Raw genomic sequence first — 22132 nt, forward strand, 5'->3', positions numbered from 1 at the left:
GCTCATTAATGTTTCATTATGAAAGCTTATTAAAGCTTCAGATAGAGCGAAAGGAGAATCTAATTAAAAATTGAGTACGCGCTCAGGATGTATAATTTCTCATTATGATTCGTTTCGGTTCTTTGGATGTATGTACGTACGTTAAAGGGAAGCAAAATGCAAAAGAAAAAAGGACGAGAGGTCTGCTTAAAATAAAAAAATAAAAAAAACAAAAAGCGAGTGAAAGAAAGTCTTATGGTCTTTGTTAAGTTGAGATTAGGGTTAATCTAAGAAGATAAATGTTGCTGTTTTTTTTTCTTCTCCTTTTTTTCTGATGCGGAATGAAAAAAAAACAAAAGTCGGAAAAACCATAAAGACTCTTAAACCTGTACTATTATAGAAGTAATAAGATTGAGTTCATATTTCAAAGGATTTTCTTATTTGTTTGCACTGCAAACCAACCCAGTAACCCACCAACGAAACCAACTCGTGCCTAGATAGATTTGTTGGGAAGTAATATAAGGGTCTACATAATAAGTAAATGAAACCTTTTACATAAGCACTATAAATATAAATAGCAACATAAATTCGTAGATTAACCTGGAATGGTGGGATTTTTTGTATGATGGGAGTTAAAGGATTAGAGTTAAATTGTTCCACTCTATTGCTTTTTGTAATGGTAATGGTAATGAGCACATGAATAAAAGGACTTAGTTCAAGAAGTGATAGGGCTAAGAGATTAAGTGACAAGTTTCTATATTTTTGTTTAATGATTTCGTGGCTGGGAACCAATCCATACTGAAAACTTCCTTTTGATGCCTGTGATAACTGAATTGTAATTTTAGGAATAATTCTAAAAAGTATGTGACCAAAAATTGGATTTTCAGCAGATTCTATGACTTGTGTTACAATAAACAATTTTAATAGTACCTTCATGTTTTTTATGGTAATCTGTCAATTAGATTTGCATAAGTATGTTAGCTGTGGTACAATTGTATTTTTTATCAACATTAATGGTTTTTTTTTTCAAATACAAAGAAAACGATTACAATATCAATTTTCTGTTCAGGTTCTAAGTTTCAAAATGTAGCAAATTTAAATGTAACAAACAACATTAATGTGTGTAAATGAAAAAGGTTTGAAGCAAGAAGTTTAAAATTTTGAAGGATTTACAAAAAATTTTGAAGCCATTTTAACCAATTTACTCAGTACAAAAGATGATGGTATATTCAAAATACTGTATGGTCAAAATTCTGTATGATACTGTATTATTATTATTATTCCTTTATTTCATTAAAAACATTTTTTTACGATTTTTAATCAAAATAATGTATGAAAATGGCAAGAATGCCTACTGCCAGCAAATATCATTTGCTTTAATTAAATATTAAAATTATTAGTTGGTAGGTTTTTGTTTACGTTTTTATAAATTCATATTATAAATTGTTTTAGAAATTTGTAAATTAATATTTTTAGGAAAAGAAAAATTAAAAAATTAAAAGGTTGAAAAGCTTCTTCGACAATTAAAGGCATGGTCACAGCACATGAATAGATTTGTCGAATTTCTTGTAGTATCGGACAACTAACTATGAAATGCTAAATATCGTCACGCTCATTTCTGTTACAATAATTGCAAAGGAAAGGTAGATTTAATAGGCTTTTCACACCAAACCCAAAACCGGGTTTTCGGCAAAATGTTTTCGAAAACCCGAAAATCGTTCACACCGCACATTTACACGTTTTCATTTGACATTTGCAAAATTTTGTATTGATGAGAAAATTTGTGAGAAAAAAAGTTTTGTTTTTTGAATTCTAACAATTCAAATTGATTTTGATTTTGAGAAAGTTGAACAAAATATGAATATTTTGTTAAACTTTTTTCACTATCTCAAGCCTCTATCATCAAAAAAACGTCGTTTTCTTTTGCTAATCCTGGAATTTTGAAAGAAAAGAAAAGCTTTAACCGTCGACACCCTTAAGTCGATAATTCTTTCCTGTGCTGTAATACAGCAGCAAATCAGCGCAGACAAGGCTGTAACACTAGTCTTAAAGAAGAGTTTCAACTGAAGTTCTGGGCACGGGTGGATTGGGCTCACGACATGAACCAACAAGAACTACAAGCTCGCTTGGCTGCAGCTATCCCCATTCTTCACTTCAACCGGTCCGAACAATTCACTGAAGAGAATTGTGTAGAAAATATATCATAGAATCAACAACAACAAAACTGTTACCATACAAATTAATTTTATTTAAAACATGTTCGTCTTCTTTCACAAAAAAATTCAATCCAAAATACTGATCATTTGTTGGCTAAATTTGCCTTCAGAATCACCATTTATTATGGCCGTCCGAGCAAACTTATAGAGGGGTTGAGAAGGTTCTGAACGATTTCGTGTAGGTCCTTAGGGCCGGAGCAGAAAAGGTCAATTCCTGGTTCCAGATTCGTACCAAATTTGCACTCATCCAAAACGATCACTGAAGCTGTTATGATGGGCTGTAATCTCTCCATGACTATCTCTTTGGCTTCTTCCTTTGAGGACTCGCGTGGCTTGTCCAAAGCACTGAGCATCTTTTTGATGTTGGCAGGCTGTTCATGAATGGTCGATAGCAAAATGTTGTGGTTTTATTTACTGCAACAACGATTCCCACATTGTGAAGTGTTTTGGCGCAAGTTTTCCTAGCGCGCTGCGACTTAGCCTCCTTAACCTTGGAAACGTCAATACGAACTATGAACAATCTTCAATCTTCAATCTAGTAGCCATAGTGAATTCCGGTTCCTCTCTTAACAAAGAGCGTAAAAGAACGGCCAATGCCGCAAACATTCACCGGGGCTTTTATTCTCGACGTTGGCAATTTCCCGAATTTTTTTCTGTTGCCACGCAGCTCCACCAAAGCTTCTTTTGGTTTGCTTTTTTTTCTCTTTCATATTCTGATAATAAACAAAAGCAATAACTCTTATTTCGTAAGGAAATTGTATAAATAATTTTACTTACCACGAGCAAATTTATTTTAAAATGAAATATTTGTTTTGACAGCAGCCGTCAGCTGTTTTGTTTACATTAATTTGAAATATAATTCAAGTTCAATATTTCAACTCTTGCTCTGAAAATTATACCTATAGCTCTCGCAGAAAGTCTATTATTGAAATAATTGTTTTCATTATTATTTAAGGCGTGGCTTAGATTTCAATGAATTTCTCTTGTTAACGATGATGATGCTCCATTAAGATGTTGAAGATATATATTTTCATCAACTTTTGACATAACATTCGAAAAGATATCTTGCCAGTTATCTATGTTAAACTCAGTCAGTTCAAGAGAAACAATATAAAACTGGGCAAGTTGAGTCCATTTCTTAAAAGGCAATGCTTCTGTTCTTCTTCTGCAAAAGAACCTTCATAATAGATGTGTGAAGATTCGAGCTTGGTTTACTCATTACTCTTCTTAGAAAATCTGCATGCAATTTCAAATTTTTGATATAAATCGGCGCAATTCCAGACATGGTTGTCTATGTTTTTGTTTGAGAAGAAAGTTGGCCACGTTATGTTGAGAGCTACTTAAGCTTCTTTACTCTATTGAAGCTACAGTTAGCAGACATCAACACTTCCAGATATTTGAATTCATGTACTATTTCAATAGGTTGGTTGTTAAGGAACGACATTTCTTCTCTCAACCTTCTACAACTCCGTGCCTCAAATACCATTATCTTTGTTTTCTCTGAGTTTAATTTAAGGTCCCAGATATTGCAGTACGTTTGGACCCTTTTAATTTGTAGGAGGAGAAAGATGGGTTATCCGCGTAAAGAAGTACTTTTATACGAATATCAGAAAAATTATCTGAAATATCACCAATGTAAAGAGCAAACAAGATTGGGCTGAGGATACATCCGTTTGGAACATAAGCTTTACATACAATTTTTCGTAGATATTTAGAAGTGAGGCCATTTTGTAAATGAGAGCTTGCTAGCATCACCTTTCTTAAATACTGAACATATTAAATCTTTATTAAAACTCGACTGAACGCAAGCAGAATTGTACAAGTTGTTATATAAAGAAAGAAGATATTGCTTGTATTCTAAAGATGAGTTTTTAAGAAATTCTACGGCAACGCCATCAATTCCTGGGGACTTATTGTTTTTAATACTAAAAAGAGCAAGTTCCAGTTCATCAAGGACTATTACAGAATCAAGCAAATCATCAGCTGTGTCTAGGAAAGCATAATGAAACGAGTGAGAGTCATCTTGACATGTCAACAAGGATCGGTAATAGGATGCCAGAACTTCGGCTTGTAATACACTTGTAGACATACGATTGTGTCCACCCAACTCCCGTACATTATACCAATATTTGTTTGAATTATAACACCTTTTTAAGCTGGTCGCTAAATTTAGTGTGTAATTTAACTTTTTAACCTTGCAACCTGTGTGTATATTTTGTTAGCTTCCAGATATGCAGACTTAAAGTAGACTGAGCCTCATACATTCGGAATAAAATCATTTATTCCAAGGTTGCAGTTGCTTGTGACTATTAAAACGGAAAGTAGATGGTCTAACAATTTCGCTCATTTGTTCTCCTAATTGGTCAATTGCAGAAGGGCTGGGGCGTGGCAGCGACCAACGTGAAGGTCTAATCTTTCTCGGAATTTCTCTCCCTCCTGAGGTATCCATTTAAGTCTTGGAATTTTTTCTAAGCTTAGTCGATGTGTTTCATGCAAGAAGTTTGCAGTCACGTAAAAGTTGATAATAATACTTTAAATTTATTGATCATGTATGGTATGGTCATAATACTGTATGCTTAATATTGTACATTTTAAAATACTGGGTCTCAAAATGTTATATTCTCCAAATGCTATATAATACTGGAAGTTTTCACTAATTAAAACTGTTACTAAACTAATAAATAAAAATCGTTTTGATAATGTGGAAGAAGTGCGCACTTTTTTACATGGTTAAAATGATTTTATTTTTTTCAGGGCCAGTTATAGCTATCATTGAAATCGAAATTGAAAAATTTTCCATCGATTCGATCCTTTTTCTCTAAAAATGTATTTTTCTATTTTCCGGAAGGATATTAATTTTCCTGAACAGCTGATACTTTTATGTTCAAAAGTGAAACGAATGGTTCCACTGATTTGTGTTCCAATTTCAGTATTTCACACATTTCCAATGAAAAGTTTCTGTCAGTAAAAATTTTTCGGTCGATTTCAATCAGGAATTTTTGTTCAATGACAGAAATTTTTAATGATCACTATTAACATCCTGTCAAAAAAATTCGAGTGTTTATTTTTAATGTTGAAAACTTATGAAAGCTATCACTGGCATCTTAGCCTTATTTACAGCATTTTGCAATACAGAATTTTGATGTACAGAATTTTGAAATACTAAAGTTTGAGACGTACAGTACTTTGAAACACAGTATTTATGATCCATTAAGTATTTTAACCCCAACCCAATTTTTACATCTTACAACACGGAATGGCCTCTTTAAGTCTTAACAATTTACAAAAATAAAAACTTCTTGACAATTTTATTTGAAAATGTTAAATTGTGAGTGAATTACAATTGCTTTGATTTAAATTAAGTAAAAGTTATCAGAAGATAAAAGTTTCAAAATATTTAAAGCTTCGGCTTTGTGCAGAAAAGTGCGATGTTTTAAGGTCCGAGCAAGTCCTTTTCAACAACTTGGTCATGTTAGAATTTTGGCTCTAGGTTTAGGTTTGACAAGTTCGGTTCTTGGTTGAAAACCTTAGCACCTAAGAATGAATTAAAAAAATCGTAGGCTTATGGTTTTACTGGAACTAGAAGCACTTGTATCATTACTTTTGTTACTGTAGAAATATGCTTTAGGCTGTTGTTGAAATGTTAACTTTCTAACGGAATATGAGGTATTGAGATATTGGCTTCAAATGAAATTTTTTAATACAAAATATTGTTTTTAACATTCCGTAAAATTTTGAGAGAAATCAAGTTGACAGTTTTTTTTACAAAAAATAAAAAAATAACAAAAATGAATGAAAAAAGTTGGTAAAATAAAATAAAAATAATTTTGTTTTATAAAAAATACTGTTTTCAATATTCAGTTAAATTTTAAGAAAAATCGTATTGGCAGTTTTTTTTACAAAAAATAAAATCCTAAAAAAAAAAACAATACTAAAAAAATAGAAGGAATTTACTTCGAATTTATTTTATTCAACCAATTTGTATTTGTTTATATAAGAAATAAAAACTTTTAAGAAATGTTACCAAATTTGTAAAAATTGGTTTTCAACTTAAAATCTCGTTAGCAAAAATAGATTTCGAAATCTAAAAAGGCTCTGCATTTTGAGACATGCTTCGCGGGCTCTTAGGTTAAAACTCCCTTTTTTTACTCTTAAAAAAAGTCGTTTGTGAGAATCTTCCTTCAAAGGTGAAAGATATTTCAGATAATTCGCAGTTAGTTAACCTTTAAACAGTTTTGGCAATTTTTAATTTGTAAAATACAATTATTAATTTCGTTAAGTGTTTAATATAGTTCATGAAAAGTTATCAAAGCCTTTATGGAAAACAAGTACAAAATCTTTATATTTTAATTAACTTTCAATAAGTTGCTATCAGCCGTACCCGTAGCATGATGGTTAGTGCGTTGGACTGTCATGCAAGAGGTCTTGGGTTCATTCCCTGCCTGTGCCATCTTAATTTTAAAAAATAATTTTAGCGGGTACTGCCTCTTACGAGGAATTGACAAATCCTTCAAGAGTAATTCTTGTCATGAAAAAGTGCTTTCTTAAACTAGCCGTTCGGATTCGGCCTTAAATTGTAGGTCCCTTCCATTCCTGACAACAGAACTCGCACACAGGAATGGTTGAGAGTTGTAAGTCACTAGGCCCTGGTTCACAACGGACTGTTGCGCCACCCCATTTGCTTTGTTTTTTTACGATGTCTAATATAACCTATCATTCCTAGTTTTGGTTTTTTTAGTTTTTGGGGTAGTATGGAACAACAACAACAAAACTAATTAATCAAAAAGAAAAAATCAATAAAACCTTGCTCAATCATGGTCATCCTTTCATTTATTTATGGAAGGCAATTTGCTTCGAGTATGTTGAACCATTCTTCCGAAAAAAGAAAATGCTTCAAAAAATCATAGTTACCATAAAAAAAAATATATTGAAATTGTCCTCAGGTGCTTAGAAATCCTTTATTTCCCTCAAATTATCCATCACTACCTTTAAGTGAATGTTTTCCCTCTTAGTTGTCACATATATGTTATATGGTGCAACCAGCATTCCATTCTTGATGTAAAAGCCTTTAAGAAAATTCTTTATTAGGCAAACCACTTAACATTTATGACTTTTAACCTTAACTCCTTAAACAAATTTCAATTTGATTATTTAAATTCTCTATTTTCTTCTTTTTATTTTCCAGAAAAACTCAAAATGCTCGATATAACACGTGATAAACCAGTTAAAATAGCTGTCAAAGTTGCCGTTCCTGTTCGTGATCATCCAAAGGTACATATCTCCCCACAATTTAATCCTTAAAAACGATATCATTTTAAAACAATTTTCCAAGGAAAAAATAAAATTTGAATTCTGTTTTGTGTGTTCTTTTCTTTTTTAAGTTCAATTTTGTTGGCAAACTACTCGGTCCTAAAGGCAATTCTATGAAACGCCTTCAGGAAGACACAATGTGCAAAATGGCAGTACTCGGTCGGGGCTCGATGAGAGATCGAAAAAAAGAAGAAGAATTACGTGCCAGTGGGGATAGTCGTTATGCACATCTTTTTGAGGACCTCCATGTGGAAATTTCAACATTTGCAGCCCCTGCTGAAGCACACGCTAGAATTGCCTATGCGTTGGCGGAGGTACGACGGTTTTTGGTTCCGGTGAGTACGCAGGAAAAGAGAGATATCTTCGTTATGCCTTTTGTTTTGTATATCTTCATATATTAGTATGCGTATGAATTGGAATGAAATGAACGCTTGCGTTATGGAGTCAGGTTCGGATCAAGGATAATGAAATTTTAGAAGGGGGTTGTTTTCCTCTTTTTTCTTAAAGAAAACTTTGTCGTTATGTTTTTCGCCAACAGCATTTACAAATAAAAGTTCAATGTGACACCATTAAATAAACCTGAGAGACTTCTTTTGGAATTATGAAGATGGGGATGATACCCCCCCTAGAAACCCGCATCTGACTACCTACATATGTGATGTGGAGAGGAACAAAAAAATCCAATCAACTTCAAATTGTATCTGTATATCGTTGTTGTTAAAATGTCAATTAAGGATGTGAGCATAGGCGGAATTTTTGGAAAACGTGTGGTGTGCGGTTGACAAATAAAATACTCCCTAAAACCAAAAGCAATTTCGTGACAATATTGTCGAGGAACTCCAAAATGTCTCTGACAGGCAGACAAAAAATTGTTGTTTTTGTGCCGATGATGGGGGGACGATTCATTTTATGAGGATGATTGCAGATGTTTTAGGATATTTTTTCGTTTCGTGTCGTTTTAACTTTCTTTACTCACTCACTCAATTTTCTCACTCCTTGAAAATGCCACAAATGAGTTCATCAGAGTATCTGTCAGGGGAGCAATTCGAGATGTTTTTGTTCGTGCAAATAAATATGAAGATACTTTTTTTTCCACGACATATGTAAGTGAATTTTTTAAGATTTCATTTCCTATCGCCTGAAGAATAATAAGGGTGAGAAGGTGGGAGCTAGATAGAAGCTGTGATGCTTAAAGAGTAAGAAAAAATATTAAATGACTCCTTAAAATTTGATATACTTTTCGTTATAAATATATAGGAACTCTTTGAGTTGGGTAGCTCGTACCTACTGCCTAATATAAGTTGTGCCCTCGTGTAGACAAAGTAAATATTTTTTAAAAACATTCTGCTTGCCTTATAGAAACATTTAGGGGAGTCTTTTGAAGTGATTTCAATTTACCTTTCGTCTAATATTTTTTCTTACTTTGTTTGTGTGTAATAAATTTTGTGACAAGGAGTCAATTTCCTTATGATAAATATATTTTTTGATTGAGAAGGGTGTAAGGTAGAAAACATTTAACACCACACATTTTTTTAAACTCATTCTGCAAATAGAAGCTTGATAGTAGAAAAATATGACAAGAAATTGTTTGCCATTTAATTTCACATCTTATGTTGAAAATTTAAAGAAATTTAATACATTTACTTTAAGTCGACTATAGTTAAAGTCAGTAGGAATAAAGTAAAACATTTCGAAAGCCACATATAGGTAGGAAGGTAGATATGGCGATCTCAAGGCAACCTAGCCTGAGATCCAATTAGCGCTGTAGTGCGTCGTTTTGATACCAAAAACTCGTTTGACCTTTGATTGAAAGGGATAGATTGATAGAGAAGCTTCATAGCAATTAAGTAAGAGCCACTTTGTCGCATTGAGAAAAAATATTAGGTCTCTAAGCTTTGTCTCAGATAGCTCATAAAGTTCTTGAAAGAATGCTTTTCCAAAGTATTTCATTCTAGTGTTTGCCAAAGCAGGACATTTGCAGAGGAAATGGATTATCGGTACAGCTTCGGCAAAAGGTGTTGTAAGAGATATCCAACTTCTCTGCATGAACTCCTATAGGCCAATGTCCCGTACAAACCGCAACAATCCTGGCTATGTCTTGACTTGGCCTGCATAGAAGATCGTTTGTACGGGTTTTGTTATAGGTGGGTCATATCTTCCTAGATATAATGTCGTTGGGTAAATTGCTCCACCTTCGGTCCGATTCAGTTTGGTAGATAGAAAAGATTTTACCCTTCATAGCACCAAGAGGAATGTTAACCATTTACGCAAGTGAGGTATGAAGGGCCAATCCTTGCCTGGCTAGCTCGTCAGCCCGTTCATTTCCCACGATACCATTATGGCCCAGAACACAGATCAGGGTGACACCTTTCCTGCAGCATATTAGGCTGGTCACAGCAACGCTATGAAATTGATTTCCTCAGATATTATCTCGGTAGACACTGACTACAGCACTCCTACATTGAACTTTACTAAGGGTTTTAAGGTTATTTTCCCATCGAGAGAAGATTGGGAGGATGACATCATGTCGATAGGTTTCGACACAACCATCTTTACTGACGGCTTAAAGATGGAGTGCGGAGTTGGTTCTGGGATCTTTTCTGAGTCCCTAAATATGCAGTTGAATCAAATGGGTTTTCCATGAAATTATATCTTTAACCTAAGACCTAACTTGTCTAAAGCATACAACCGTATTCTAAGAAAAAAATTGCATTGCACGTTTAAAAAATTTTATAAATTAATTTCTATGAAATGCTTTCTTTTTACGTCACTAACATTTTCTAAAATGTACCCTTAGTCTGGTGCAAAACGAAACAATTTAAGACTGGTTGACAACTCATCCAAAACTATGTTTTGGATTATCTACCTTCCGAAAAATATTTCCTATTAAAAACAAAGTTTTAAAGTGGAAGCAAAAGCAATATGACATAACCTTAAGAAAAAAAATGGCTGGAATGCGACTTACATAACTTTAAATATGTGGCTGGCTGTCGATATTTCTAAAAGCCTTACCAAATATTAAAAACAAAACTTTTTATAAGATACAAAATTTAATTTGAATATATTTTGTTTGTTTTCAAGATTTGATTATATTTGAGAAATTCTGAATATTGAATATTTTGATAAGTTTTATTCATTATCAGTTGTTTTTTTTTTAGAAATATTTTATTCGAAGGCCAGTTCTTACCAATTTTACCACTTCTTTAGCATTTTTTTAAGGTAATCATTTATTTTAAAAAAATTTGAAGATTGGATTTTACGTAGAAAGATTATTTTAATAATATTTTATATAAAATGAAATAATTTGAAAGTCCTTAACCCTCGAAATATTCATGTCGAAAATAAGTTTGCCAATGGCTTCACGATAGCGAGAACACTATTTGGAATTTGAAAAAAAAATACCATATACCAATTCTGACTATTGACGAATCCACTGATGTGAAAATGTGCCTCATCACTAAAGATGATTTTCTTCAAAAATTGATCACCCACTGTTGACATTTCTTGTCACCATTCTGACCATTGACATTGCTTGAAATTGACAAGAAGCTTTAGTTCTTTACGTTTAGGTGTGGTTTACATACAACATCGGCTCTTAAAATTTAACCACTCTTTTAAAAATTATTTCATACCTGGATCAAGATTTTAACCCACAATTCAGTCTTGAGGTTTAACCATGGCATTTAAAAACAATACAAAATACATAAAGGAATGTTCAAATGTCAATTTGGCAGTGACATGATCAATAGAAAACTGTAACTGATCTGATAACCCGTTTTTAACCAAATTTCGGGGTTTGTAAACAGATTCAGTAATTTTTTCACAAACTGTAAATATAATTCAATAAGAAGCTTGTAATTCTGAAGTTATGAAGCATTAACGAAGATTATAACAATTTTTTTTTTCATTTTGGTCATTTGAAGGGTGTTTTAAATTTTAAATGATGGATTAAGTAGAAAAGTCCATGCTTAATCAAGGTTTAGAATTTATGCAGGTAGAAAAAATATCACATAAGTACTGCAATTTTAATTTAGTAATACGTCTAGTTATACAATGATTTGATTTTCGAATTAATCTGGAACATTAACCGAGCTTTAACTAAGCTTCAAGCTTTTAAAAATACTTAACCAAAATTTTCTTGAGAAAAAAGTCTAGTTTTCTTTTGAAATATGATCTGAAGTTTAAGTCCAAAAACAACTTATTTTGGTATGAAGTTTAAGCTTCATGTCACACAACTTATATTAAATTCAAGTGTTACTTTTTTAATGATTAGATCCATAGTTAACATTTTTAAATCATTTACGAGTATATAAAAAATGTAAACCATAATCTAGAAAATTGTATTGAGTTTTATGATAAGAACAATTTGATAAGAAACTACAACTGGGATTTGGTGGAAAGGCTACATAAACAATAATTTGATCATCAAGATCGTAATGCGGGTTGAAGTTAGTTTAAGAGTGTAAAAGTTATATTTGATTAAGAATTTTAGATAAATAATGGTTTTACCAAGGTTCTGCCATTTAACAGCTTAAACCATTTGATTATTATAAAATATTTTGGCCCGTGAATCAAATTTAAACCCTCTGATTTTGTTTCATTTCGCAAAGTGCAACTATTAAGTATTCAAAGTTCCAAATTGAGAAAGTGCTATAAGTTTACCAATGAATAATATGAGTTTTAACATTTTAAACCATTGATTTTCGTCTGTTAACTAACTCTTAGTAAAAGTTTTGTTTAGGTTTCTATTTTTTGTAAAATAAACAGTCACTTCGGTTTCTACAAAATATCAAATACGTTATTGTTTGACTCATAAAATAATTTTGGAGATAATATTATTTCGTTTTGACCAAACATTCCATGTGAAAAATATTTCTTTTCAGTGTTTTTGATTAAAAAAAAGAAATATTTTAGTTGAACTTATTTAAAAGTGTAATTCGGTTTGAATAAAAGGTATTTGGAGCCAACAGAATAAAGAATTTTATTTTACAGTTTCCATAGGAAGTTATATGATTTGATAAATTAAAAATTTTGACATTTTTCGAATTTTCAAGGTCCCTAGAGTCAAAATAAAAGATTTTTAGAAAGATATCTGTGCGTAAGTGTACACGTACGTTCGTAAGTCCGTACGTTCGAGACGTTAAACCAGTAGAGATATCGACTTCAAATAAAATTTTGTTATACAGATAATAATGCAGAAAGGTGCAGAAAAAGCTCTCAATAAAATTGCGTAGGTGGTTTTTTTTACCATAGAAGTTTGCAAAAAAGGTGTAAATTTTGGTTAACCCAAAATATCTCACGAACCAATAACTCTACAGGCTTGAATTTAATTTTATGTAACATATTGCAACTTGATACCAAATAAGTATATTTTTTGAAAAAAATGGTTTTTTATATATCAAAAAAAAAATTGTCACCTCGAAAATTTTACAAATAAAATATTATTTTATTCCCAAAACAATTTTGTGCAACGAAAAGTAACGTTTTAAACATCTGGTAAAATTTTAAGCAAATCAAATTGACAGTGTTTTTGTAAAAAATAAAAACCTAAAAAAAACATTACTCAAACTTGGTAAAAACTGAATTTCGACTCAAATATCTTTTAAAAACTTTGAGGCCTTAACCTAATTTTATTTTATGAAAAATATTGTTTTTAACATTTAGTAAAATTTTTTGAAAAATCAAATTGAAAGTTTAACAAAATATAAAAACCTAAAAAAAGCATTTCTAAAAGTTCGTAAAAATTGATTTTCGACTCTTTGATTATGGCTTCACACTTCTTTTATGTTATAAGAAATAGACGGCTTTTTTGTACAAAAATTGAAACTTAATATGTAACAAAAGTGTCCAAAAATTAATTTTCGATAAAAATATCTTTTTACAAAAATTTGACATCATGGCTTTTTACTTATAAGAAATATTGTTTTCAATATTCGATAAAATTCGAGAAAAATCAAATAGACAGTTTTTTTTAACAAAAAATAAAAACCTAAACAAAACAATTAATAGAAGTTGGTTAAAATTTACTTTCGACTCAAATAGCTTTTCAAAAATTAAAAATATTGTCGTCAAACGTTTTCTTATTTCACAGAAAGCATTGTTTTCGATATTCAGTAGTTTTTTTTATAAACATCCATAACAGTCTGTTTTTTCATATACAAAATTAAATTTACAAAAAATAGTAAGAAAATTTGGTAAAAATTGATGTTCGGTTCTTCATATCTCTTAAATTAATTGCATCCAATTTATAAAAAATTAAGAAATGCCACTAAAATTGGTAAAAATTTGTGCTTTAATCAGACTAAATAAACGACAACCAATTTTACAGTTAAAATTTGGAAGTTCTAAGTTGAAAACCCTTTACTTTACTCCACTAGTGAAAATTAGTATCAGTAAAATAAGATTATACCCTTCTTAGAGGCATACCACTTATGAAATCAAAGCTTTATTGATTTGTTTTTATTATAACCGACTTTTTTCACTCCTTTAATTCAATCTTACTGCCAGTTTTTCGGTACAAGATTAAGGTTAAACCTCTTATATCACATCATTTGTTGAATAACACAACCTTGTTCAATTTTTTGTCAATTCTGCAAAGTTGTTTGTTAAATAAACTTTGAAATCAAAAATGCCTTTAAAATTCCAGGAATATGTCGTTTATTTCGATAATTATTCATTTATAAAATTCTAACCTTTTACACAATTTAAACGGATTCATATAAGAAGCCACAGATTTATTTTAAGCCAAGTTAGTTAGTGACAAAAACATCAACCGTTTTATTAACTATTATTAAGAAGTTTAATGTTATAAAAACAATTTTGTTTCAATAATCATTCAAATATGAACAAAAGGTGTTCAGTGTACTCCTTAGCAGATATGAAACAAGTTAAAACAGAACTCTTTTCTTTTTACATTGTTTATTCTTTCACGCTTAATTTAAGGATTTCATTTTAACAACATTTCATAGTATCTATCTACTATACATTAAATAATTTTCAAATCAATCGGTTCACATTTGTGGTATAAAATTCATAGAAATTGAAGAAATTGAATTGAATCCTAATAGTTTAGAATTCTTAGTAAAACATTCAAATGTCATTTGTTTCATTTAACCACGATATCAAATATATTGGAATTATCAATTGCCTCCCGAATAAGTTTGACAAAAAGTATTAGTTAAATTGTGTATAAAATATTTGAATTCTAATTAATGAGTTAAAATATCAAAACACATTTTACGACGTGTTCAAAGTTCAATTGAATACAAAATTCGCTATAGAAAATTTATTTTCCAAGAAATGGATTTTAGTTTAACGATTGTAAAAAATTGTACTGATATAATTTCTATGTTGCTGATACTTCCAAGAAACTTAATTCATAATTAATGTGAACAAGGTATTTAAACTAAACGGCTAAGAATACAACAATTAACTTTATTTTTCGGAGAATGAAAATAGTGTAAGGACTCAATAGAGCATTTTAAATTTGGTTCCCAAGGGAGCATTATAATTCATTTAATTGCTCCTGAATAACTCATTGGAAAGGTTGATTATATTTTAATTGCTACTTCCAGGGATTTCAAGAATATTTTTTTTATTTTAGAATATTGACAAAATCACAGGTATTTACCATCGAGGAAAATATGAATTATTATTTAAAGTAAATTAAAATGTTAAGAAATTTAGAGGGATATATTACTAAGTTCTCTAATATAAGAATGTAATTAACTATCTAAAAATATATATATTGTTAGATACTTATAATTTATTATAAGGCTTAATTTTTTAATGGAACTACTTAGTGAACACCTTATAGGGCTTCTACGACATATTTGAAGCACACGCCTATAAGAAGTGGTTTACCCGGCTCCCCGTCCTTTTTGGGTTGGATTTTTTGCCGTCGGAGTGACTTTCTGACCACGTAAAAATCTCCTAGTTTCGAAGCACCAACAAACCTCGGATACGGACGAATTTACTGTTGACAACCCAAGCAAACGAAATCAGGACAACGAACTTCGAATCTGTACGTAGAATGTTAGGTTGCTTAACAGACCACGTGCTGCCGAACAATTAGCGGAAGCCCTAAACTGCTGCAAGGCAGATATTACAGCCATCCAAGAAGTGCGATGGGATGGACCGGGCAAACGCAAACTAAAAGACTGCGATATCTACTACGGCGACTGCTACCGAGAACAAAGACAGCGTCTATTTGGGTGTGGATTTGTTGTTGGAACTAGGCTCAGGCAAAAAGTCTTGAGTTTCAACAGTGTGAGCGAGCGCATCACGACAATCCGCATCAAGGCTAAATTCGCCAACATAAGCCTAATATGCGCGCATGCCCCAACAGAGGAGAAAGATGAAGACACCAAAGACATATTCTTCGAGCCCTTTGACAAGACATATGAGCAGTGCCCTGGCTATAACGTTAAAATTGTCTTAGGAGATTTTAACGTCAAGTTAGGAAGAGAAGACATCTTTGGGGCACAATCGGGAAAAACAGCCTGCACGACACCACCACCGACAACGGATTCAGGCTGATCGATTTTGCTGCGGGGTGAGACGTTCTGGTAGCTAGTTCGTAGTCCACACATCTCAATATCCACTAGGGGACATGGAAATCTCCTGATCAAACAACTGTCAACCAGGTTGACCACGTTGCGATCGACTCACGACACTTCTCCAGTATACAGGATACCCGAACATTCCGAGGGGCCAACATTGACTCGGACCACTTCCTCGTTATAGCCAAGGTACGTCTACGGATATCCCGATCCAAGCCAAAACAAGGAAGTTTTGTCAAAAGATTCGACGTTAGACGGCTACAATCGCAAGACACTGCCATGTCCTTTTCCGATCGAGTCTTCTAATAACCTCTTAAGGAGTCCTATGCTGCCTGAGCATGAGAAGCGCGATCGAGGAGATAGAGGGATGTCACAACACGAATGAGGTTCGTAAATTTTACCAAAAGGTAAAAAAAACTCCCAAGGGTACCAGCTACGAACCGAAGCCTGTAAGGACGATCAGGAGGACATCGTACAAGAACCGCAGTCTTTGTTGAGAATATAGAATGACCACTACTCCAAATTATATAACGGCGATGATGAACCGAATTCCGCTGTTAGGGAGATAAAATCACTCAGCCTAGTCGACGAAGATCAACAATTCCGCCTTCCCGACCCCGAAGAAGTGAAGATAGCTACATATTATATGTAAACTGAAATCAAAAAAACAGCTGGAGCTGACGGCATCGCTACCGAACTATTCAAAGCAGCAGGCGATGACTTGGTACGGAGCATGCACCAACTCATCTGCAAAAAATAGTCGAAAGAAAACATGCCTGATGAGTAGAATCTCAGCATAGTTTTCCCGATATATAAAAATGGAGACCCACCAAACTGCACCAACTACAAGAGCATCAGTCTCCTTTAAAATCCTTTCCGTACGCCGTATAATGTGAACGTCTGAAGCCATTCGTCAACAACCTAATATGTTCATATCAATGTGGCTTCAGACCAGGATAGTCCAAATCGATACCCACCATCTTTTAATCTATTTTAAAGCCGCGTATAGGGAAGCATCCATAGGGAAGAACCCTACAGAGCAATGTCTAGTCTTGGCATCCCTGTCAAACTTATCCGATTGTTCAGAATGACGATGGAGAGCAAAACTCAACCGTCAACACTAGAGGCGCAATCTTCCAAAGGTCCATCCGAAGATATTGACCTAATTTTAATATCAAAGCGTTATGTCAGTTTAGCGTTTTTGAGCATTACGACGGAAGCGAAGAAGTTATGGGTTAGTAAGCTAAGGGTTGAAGGTTAAGTATATACTCTCACCAAAAAAGGATATTGAACGACGAAGCCGTGGACAAAACGTCACCATGGACAACTCTTACTTTAAGGTAGCTACGGACTTTGTCTACCTTGGCATCGTTATACATTCAGGTAACGACACAGCTCTGAAATCAAGCGAAGAATAACTCTTGCAAATCGCTGTTTCTTTGGACTAAGAAGGCAATTGAGTAGAAAAGTCCTCTTTACAGCATCTGAAATCACTATCTCAAAGACACTCATCATCGCGGACCAAGCTGGCTTGAGACGCATGTTGGTTGAGGTCCAAGTCCACCCTGAACTGTAGCGCCACCTTAAGTTAGTAAGTACCTTCAGGGATAATCTAATTCTCAGTGGCTTTACCCTCGATTCTTCTTCCTCTTATATAAATTACTGGATATGTATATTGTACATCCCCCGCATCACACAAGTCTATCTATCAATTAAAAAATATTACATTAAGTCCCCTCTCGCCTCTCTATCCTCGTCCTGGAGGTAGGTACCCTTATCTTCATCATCATCTAATGTCAATTAAAAGAGAGCACTTAAATATTACATTTTTCTTTTACGATGAATATGATGGTGTTTTTTTTTTCTTCCTTTTGGTTTTCATGATATATTTTTTCATCTTAATTTTATTTGCATATTATTTTTCTTTTTTCTGGTCACATTCTTCATAACACAAAAATTCTTATGGAGTTATGGAGCCCAGAGCAGAAGCGTTATGATTTGATTTTACGCGTCACACCTGCTGTCAACTGTGAGCTCAGCCTTAAGCAGAACCACACCGCAAAAAACCTAAGTATATTAAAAATTTTGTATTTTTATTTTCAATTTTTTTTTTACTACATCAAATAGATAAACGGAGAGGGAGGGGGAAAGAGCCTGAAGAGCGATTAAATAAAAATGATGAAAATAAAATTTCTAACGAAAAAAAAAAGAAGTGAAATTCCATTAACCACCGACCGAAAAACAGTGAACTGTGTATAGTGTGTATTGCCTTGGGTTTGAAAGTCAAACACGATTCTTTAATTATGTAGTTCAGGAAGTAAATGTGTCATGAAGAGGACGATAACGATACGACTACGACGATGGTGATGATGACGACGGTGAAGATGATTATGATGATGATGATGCTTCGGTCTCGAAGAGGGGAAGTCAAATAAGTACATAGCCAAACTCAACTCACTTTAGTTTTATTGCCACCCCTGGAATAACATACTCTATACATACAGTTATATTCTTAAGAACATAGAGTGTTATGACCAGGGATGTTATATTGTTTTTAAATTATTGTATTTTTGGCTAAAAACTGTCTTTTCTCCTTCAATATTTTCAAAGAGATTGTTGTAAGCAATTTTTGTAAGTTATACTTACTTATACTTACTAATCTACGTATTAGTAAGAGGAATGTAAAAAAAATGTACTAACTTCGACTGAGTGGCTGAGAACCTTATTTTTTGTAAATAGCTTCTTTTATGTTTTCTTAAAATTAGCCTGAACTTGGAGTGCAGTAAAAATATACATCTATGGACAAAGAAATGGCACAGTTATGATGTTTTTTAAGGGGATTTAATTTAGTTTATACTTATGAACTCGAAACATTTGGATTTGTATGTCAGAACTTCTTAAAATTAATAAGGGTTCTTCTAGATATACATTTAAAATTATGAGCTTTAACTCGATTTTTACTGGCAAATACTCAAAGGGAAACGGTTACATGGTATTTTTAAAAATATTGGGATATCAGAATTTATCAATTCTGCCATCAATCCTCACCAGTGGATCCACTTCGTACCACGAAAATGTTTCACAGACCATCAAGTTGACCCCTCTCTGTTTTACAGTCATAAAAATGTAATTGTCGTTGTATACTTGGCACTTTGGGCGAGCAACAAATGTTTTCCCATCTGGACCAATTCGATCATCTTTGGTTTCGTCACTCCAAAGCTCTCTCTTCCAAAACTGCACGGTTTTGTTATAAAAGGGTCTTAGCAAAAGTTAAACGAACTTTGATAATCTTCTTGGAAAGTAACTGTTTTTTCCTGCTCGCACTTCCAGACAACAAATCAATCTGCTTTAAACATCAATACCAACATTTTATACAATTATTATAAATGTACATTGTGCAATGTACATGGTATATATTTTTGGAAAAATTATTTCTATTACAAAACCAAATTTACGGCAAGATAATTTTGTACAAGTGACATTTTCAATGCGTGAATTCATTTTTGACAACTCATATTTATTAAGTGGGGCTGGCTTCGAGACGAGACCTGACGAGACTTGTGCAAGTCTCGCCTCAGTTTCATCAAATTCAAAAAAATTCAGTCTCGTCATTGCATCGGGTTTTCTTTCATATGACGGAGTCTCGTATCGGTCTCGCTTTTTTCTCCTCAGATATTTCTTTGGTAGTGTCGTCTCATATCTTCTCGCCACGCTAGTCTATTCTAATGATTTGAATAATTTGATTTGTCTGTTTAAAATTAAAAAAAAAATCTAATTTAAAAAATTTAAACATTGTTGAATGATTATTTAGGGTAAAATTTGCCATCGGATGTTATTGTTATCGAATGTCCTTGATTCAAGAAGGATCACGAATAACGATGGCCCAAAATGTAGGGGCATTCAAAATGCAAATATAAAATATGTTTGGAATTTTTCAATGACCTTAATATTACACAAAGAAAATCCGTAGCCACTGAGAAATGCAGTTCTTAAATCAAAGTACAAAGTACATAAATATATGAGTGTGATAAGTAATAAAATGATTGTAAAATCTTCAATTAAATATAAAGTTATGTACATAACGTAAAGCTTTATACAAATACAAACGTTTGTTGCCAATTCGGATTGGGAGCACTAACACGACAAATGTTTGCATTTTTCTTTTATCTAGAAAAAGAATATAAAAGCTGAAAAGACCGACGAGACTCCCGACAAATTCAGATCGTCTCCTCCTCTGTTTAACGAAACAACACCTATACTAGTCCCGACTTCACTTTTTCAAATTCAATACAAACAAAAATTGAGAATAAGGTTAAGTGCATCTTTTTTATTGTAAATTATAGTGAAAAGAGAAAAAATTCAAACTTTTTTGTTTAAATGAAATTTTTGGCATAAAACAGGAATATTCGAAAACGTAACGATTAAATTAATGGTAAGATTTTTGTTTTTGATTAACTAACAGTAAACAATTCCAAACCAAATTCTGTTTCACAAATAATATGTAACAAACTAACTTTTTTCACTATATCAACCTAGTCGAGCCATAAGTTCTGTCACATTTTAAAAACGCAATAAACAAAAGTCAACTGAATATTTTACGATCAGATTTATTTTATACGTTAGTATATACAATACAAGTTTGACGAATGAAAATTGTTTATTTAAAATGCCCGCCTCGAGCTTTAACCGCTTTAGACGGCTTAGCCATTGTTCTATAGCGCCACGCACTCTTTCGGTAGGAATCGACGACGCACGCCGCTATTAAAAGGGCTCGCTTCAGTCCATCCCAGTTTCCATGGGGAGTCTTATAAGGCAAGTTCTTTAACTCTGACCACTAACTGTAGCCCAAAGGATTCAAATCTTAACTGCCTGATAGCTAATCCGAAGAGGTGATACAATCAGGAGAACAACACCTTCGGGAAAATTTCCCTAGTAGACTTTTGCTCCGATTTTAACACCTTTTTCGCAAAAATTCAGTGATGTAACGCTTTGATACGATACCGTCCAACAAACTATAACAAAAGGGGGGTGGTGTTCACGCTGAAAAACTTTCCTTTCTTCTTTAGACGAAGTGTTATAAAGCTTATCATTTTGTTTATTAAAAATATCATATTTCGATACCCATTTCTCGCGTGCCACTGCACCAATAGCTTTTTTTTCGTCATGTTAGGAGTTAAAAAATGTCCTGTTGATTGACTATAGGCTTCCAAGTGGAGATCCTCCCAAATGAGCCTTGGCATCGTTCTAGCGGATACATCCAACTTCCTGGATATAATCTTTTGCTTACGAAGAGGATTTCTGCCAATTCATTCACGCACAGCCTTAACTTTCCCAGTTGTTCGAGCGACGACGCGTAGACGAATACTTTTTGGTATCTACTCTATTTCTGAAAGTTTATCAAAACGTTTTAAAGATCGAAAACAAACATTTGTGATATACCGAGTGGTTTTAGAAACTCAACAATTTGATTTGAATTTTGGAGGCACTTAAGTGATGCGATTATCGCAACACAATTTTGTTGGAGCCTTACTCCAAGTTAAGCAGTATTTTTTTTAATTCTGAAATGTAAATCTTAAAACTTATTAAATAAAACTAATATTGCACCCAATAAACAGAGTCTTTTTTAACATGATTAAGGTCTATAACAAAAATCTTCTTATTAAGATGCAATGCCTCAGAAAAAGTTCAACTCGAACAATGATTTACGAAAGCTTGTAAATATTAACGGTAATTTTCTATATATTATTCTTTCCCCATCCCACTTATTACCCTCTTAACAACCCCACTACACTAGACCATTTCTTTAATAAATAGGACGGGATTGTTATTCAAACTGTAGTGCTAAATAAATTAAGCTCTGATCACGTGCCTATATGCATTAGTACATTTTTACTGCCTTAGAACAGACTTCAAAAATGCCAATTGGACTATTTTTAAAAGCCAATTGAGTTCAAAACGAAGAAATGTTCCTTATTTTCATTCCGATACATCCATTTCAGAAATTGATCAAAAATTTTCATTGTTGTAGAAAGTGCTGAACAATCTATTAATTTGAAACAAATAAGG

The 22132-nt window shown here is 32.8% G+C and overlaps 1 protein-coding gene across 1 annotated transcript in view; it reads left to right on the forward strand.

Annotated features, from left to right (window-relative positions):
• LOC129949882 (KH domain-containing, RNA-binding, signal transduction-associated protein 2) overlaps nucleotides 1-22132 on the forward strand; it is a 186282-nt gene that overhangs the window by 90125 nt on the left and 74025 nt on the right. The window contains 2 exon segments of the mRNA XM_056061594.1: nucleotides 7381-7466; nucleotides 7577-7840. Of these exon segments, the coding sequence (XP_055917569.1) occupies nucleotides 7381-7466; nucleotides 7577-7840 (350 nt within the window).

This window comes from Eupeodes corollae, chromosome 1 (assembly GCF_945859685.1).
Source record: "Eupeodes corollae chromosome 1, idEupCoro1.1, whole genome shotgun sequence".
Classification (NCBI taxonomy): domain Eukaryota; kingdom Metazoa; phylum Arthropoda; class Insecta; order Diptera; family Syrphidae; genus Eupeodes; species Eupeodes corollae.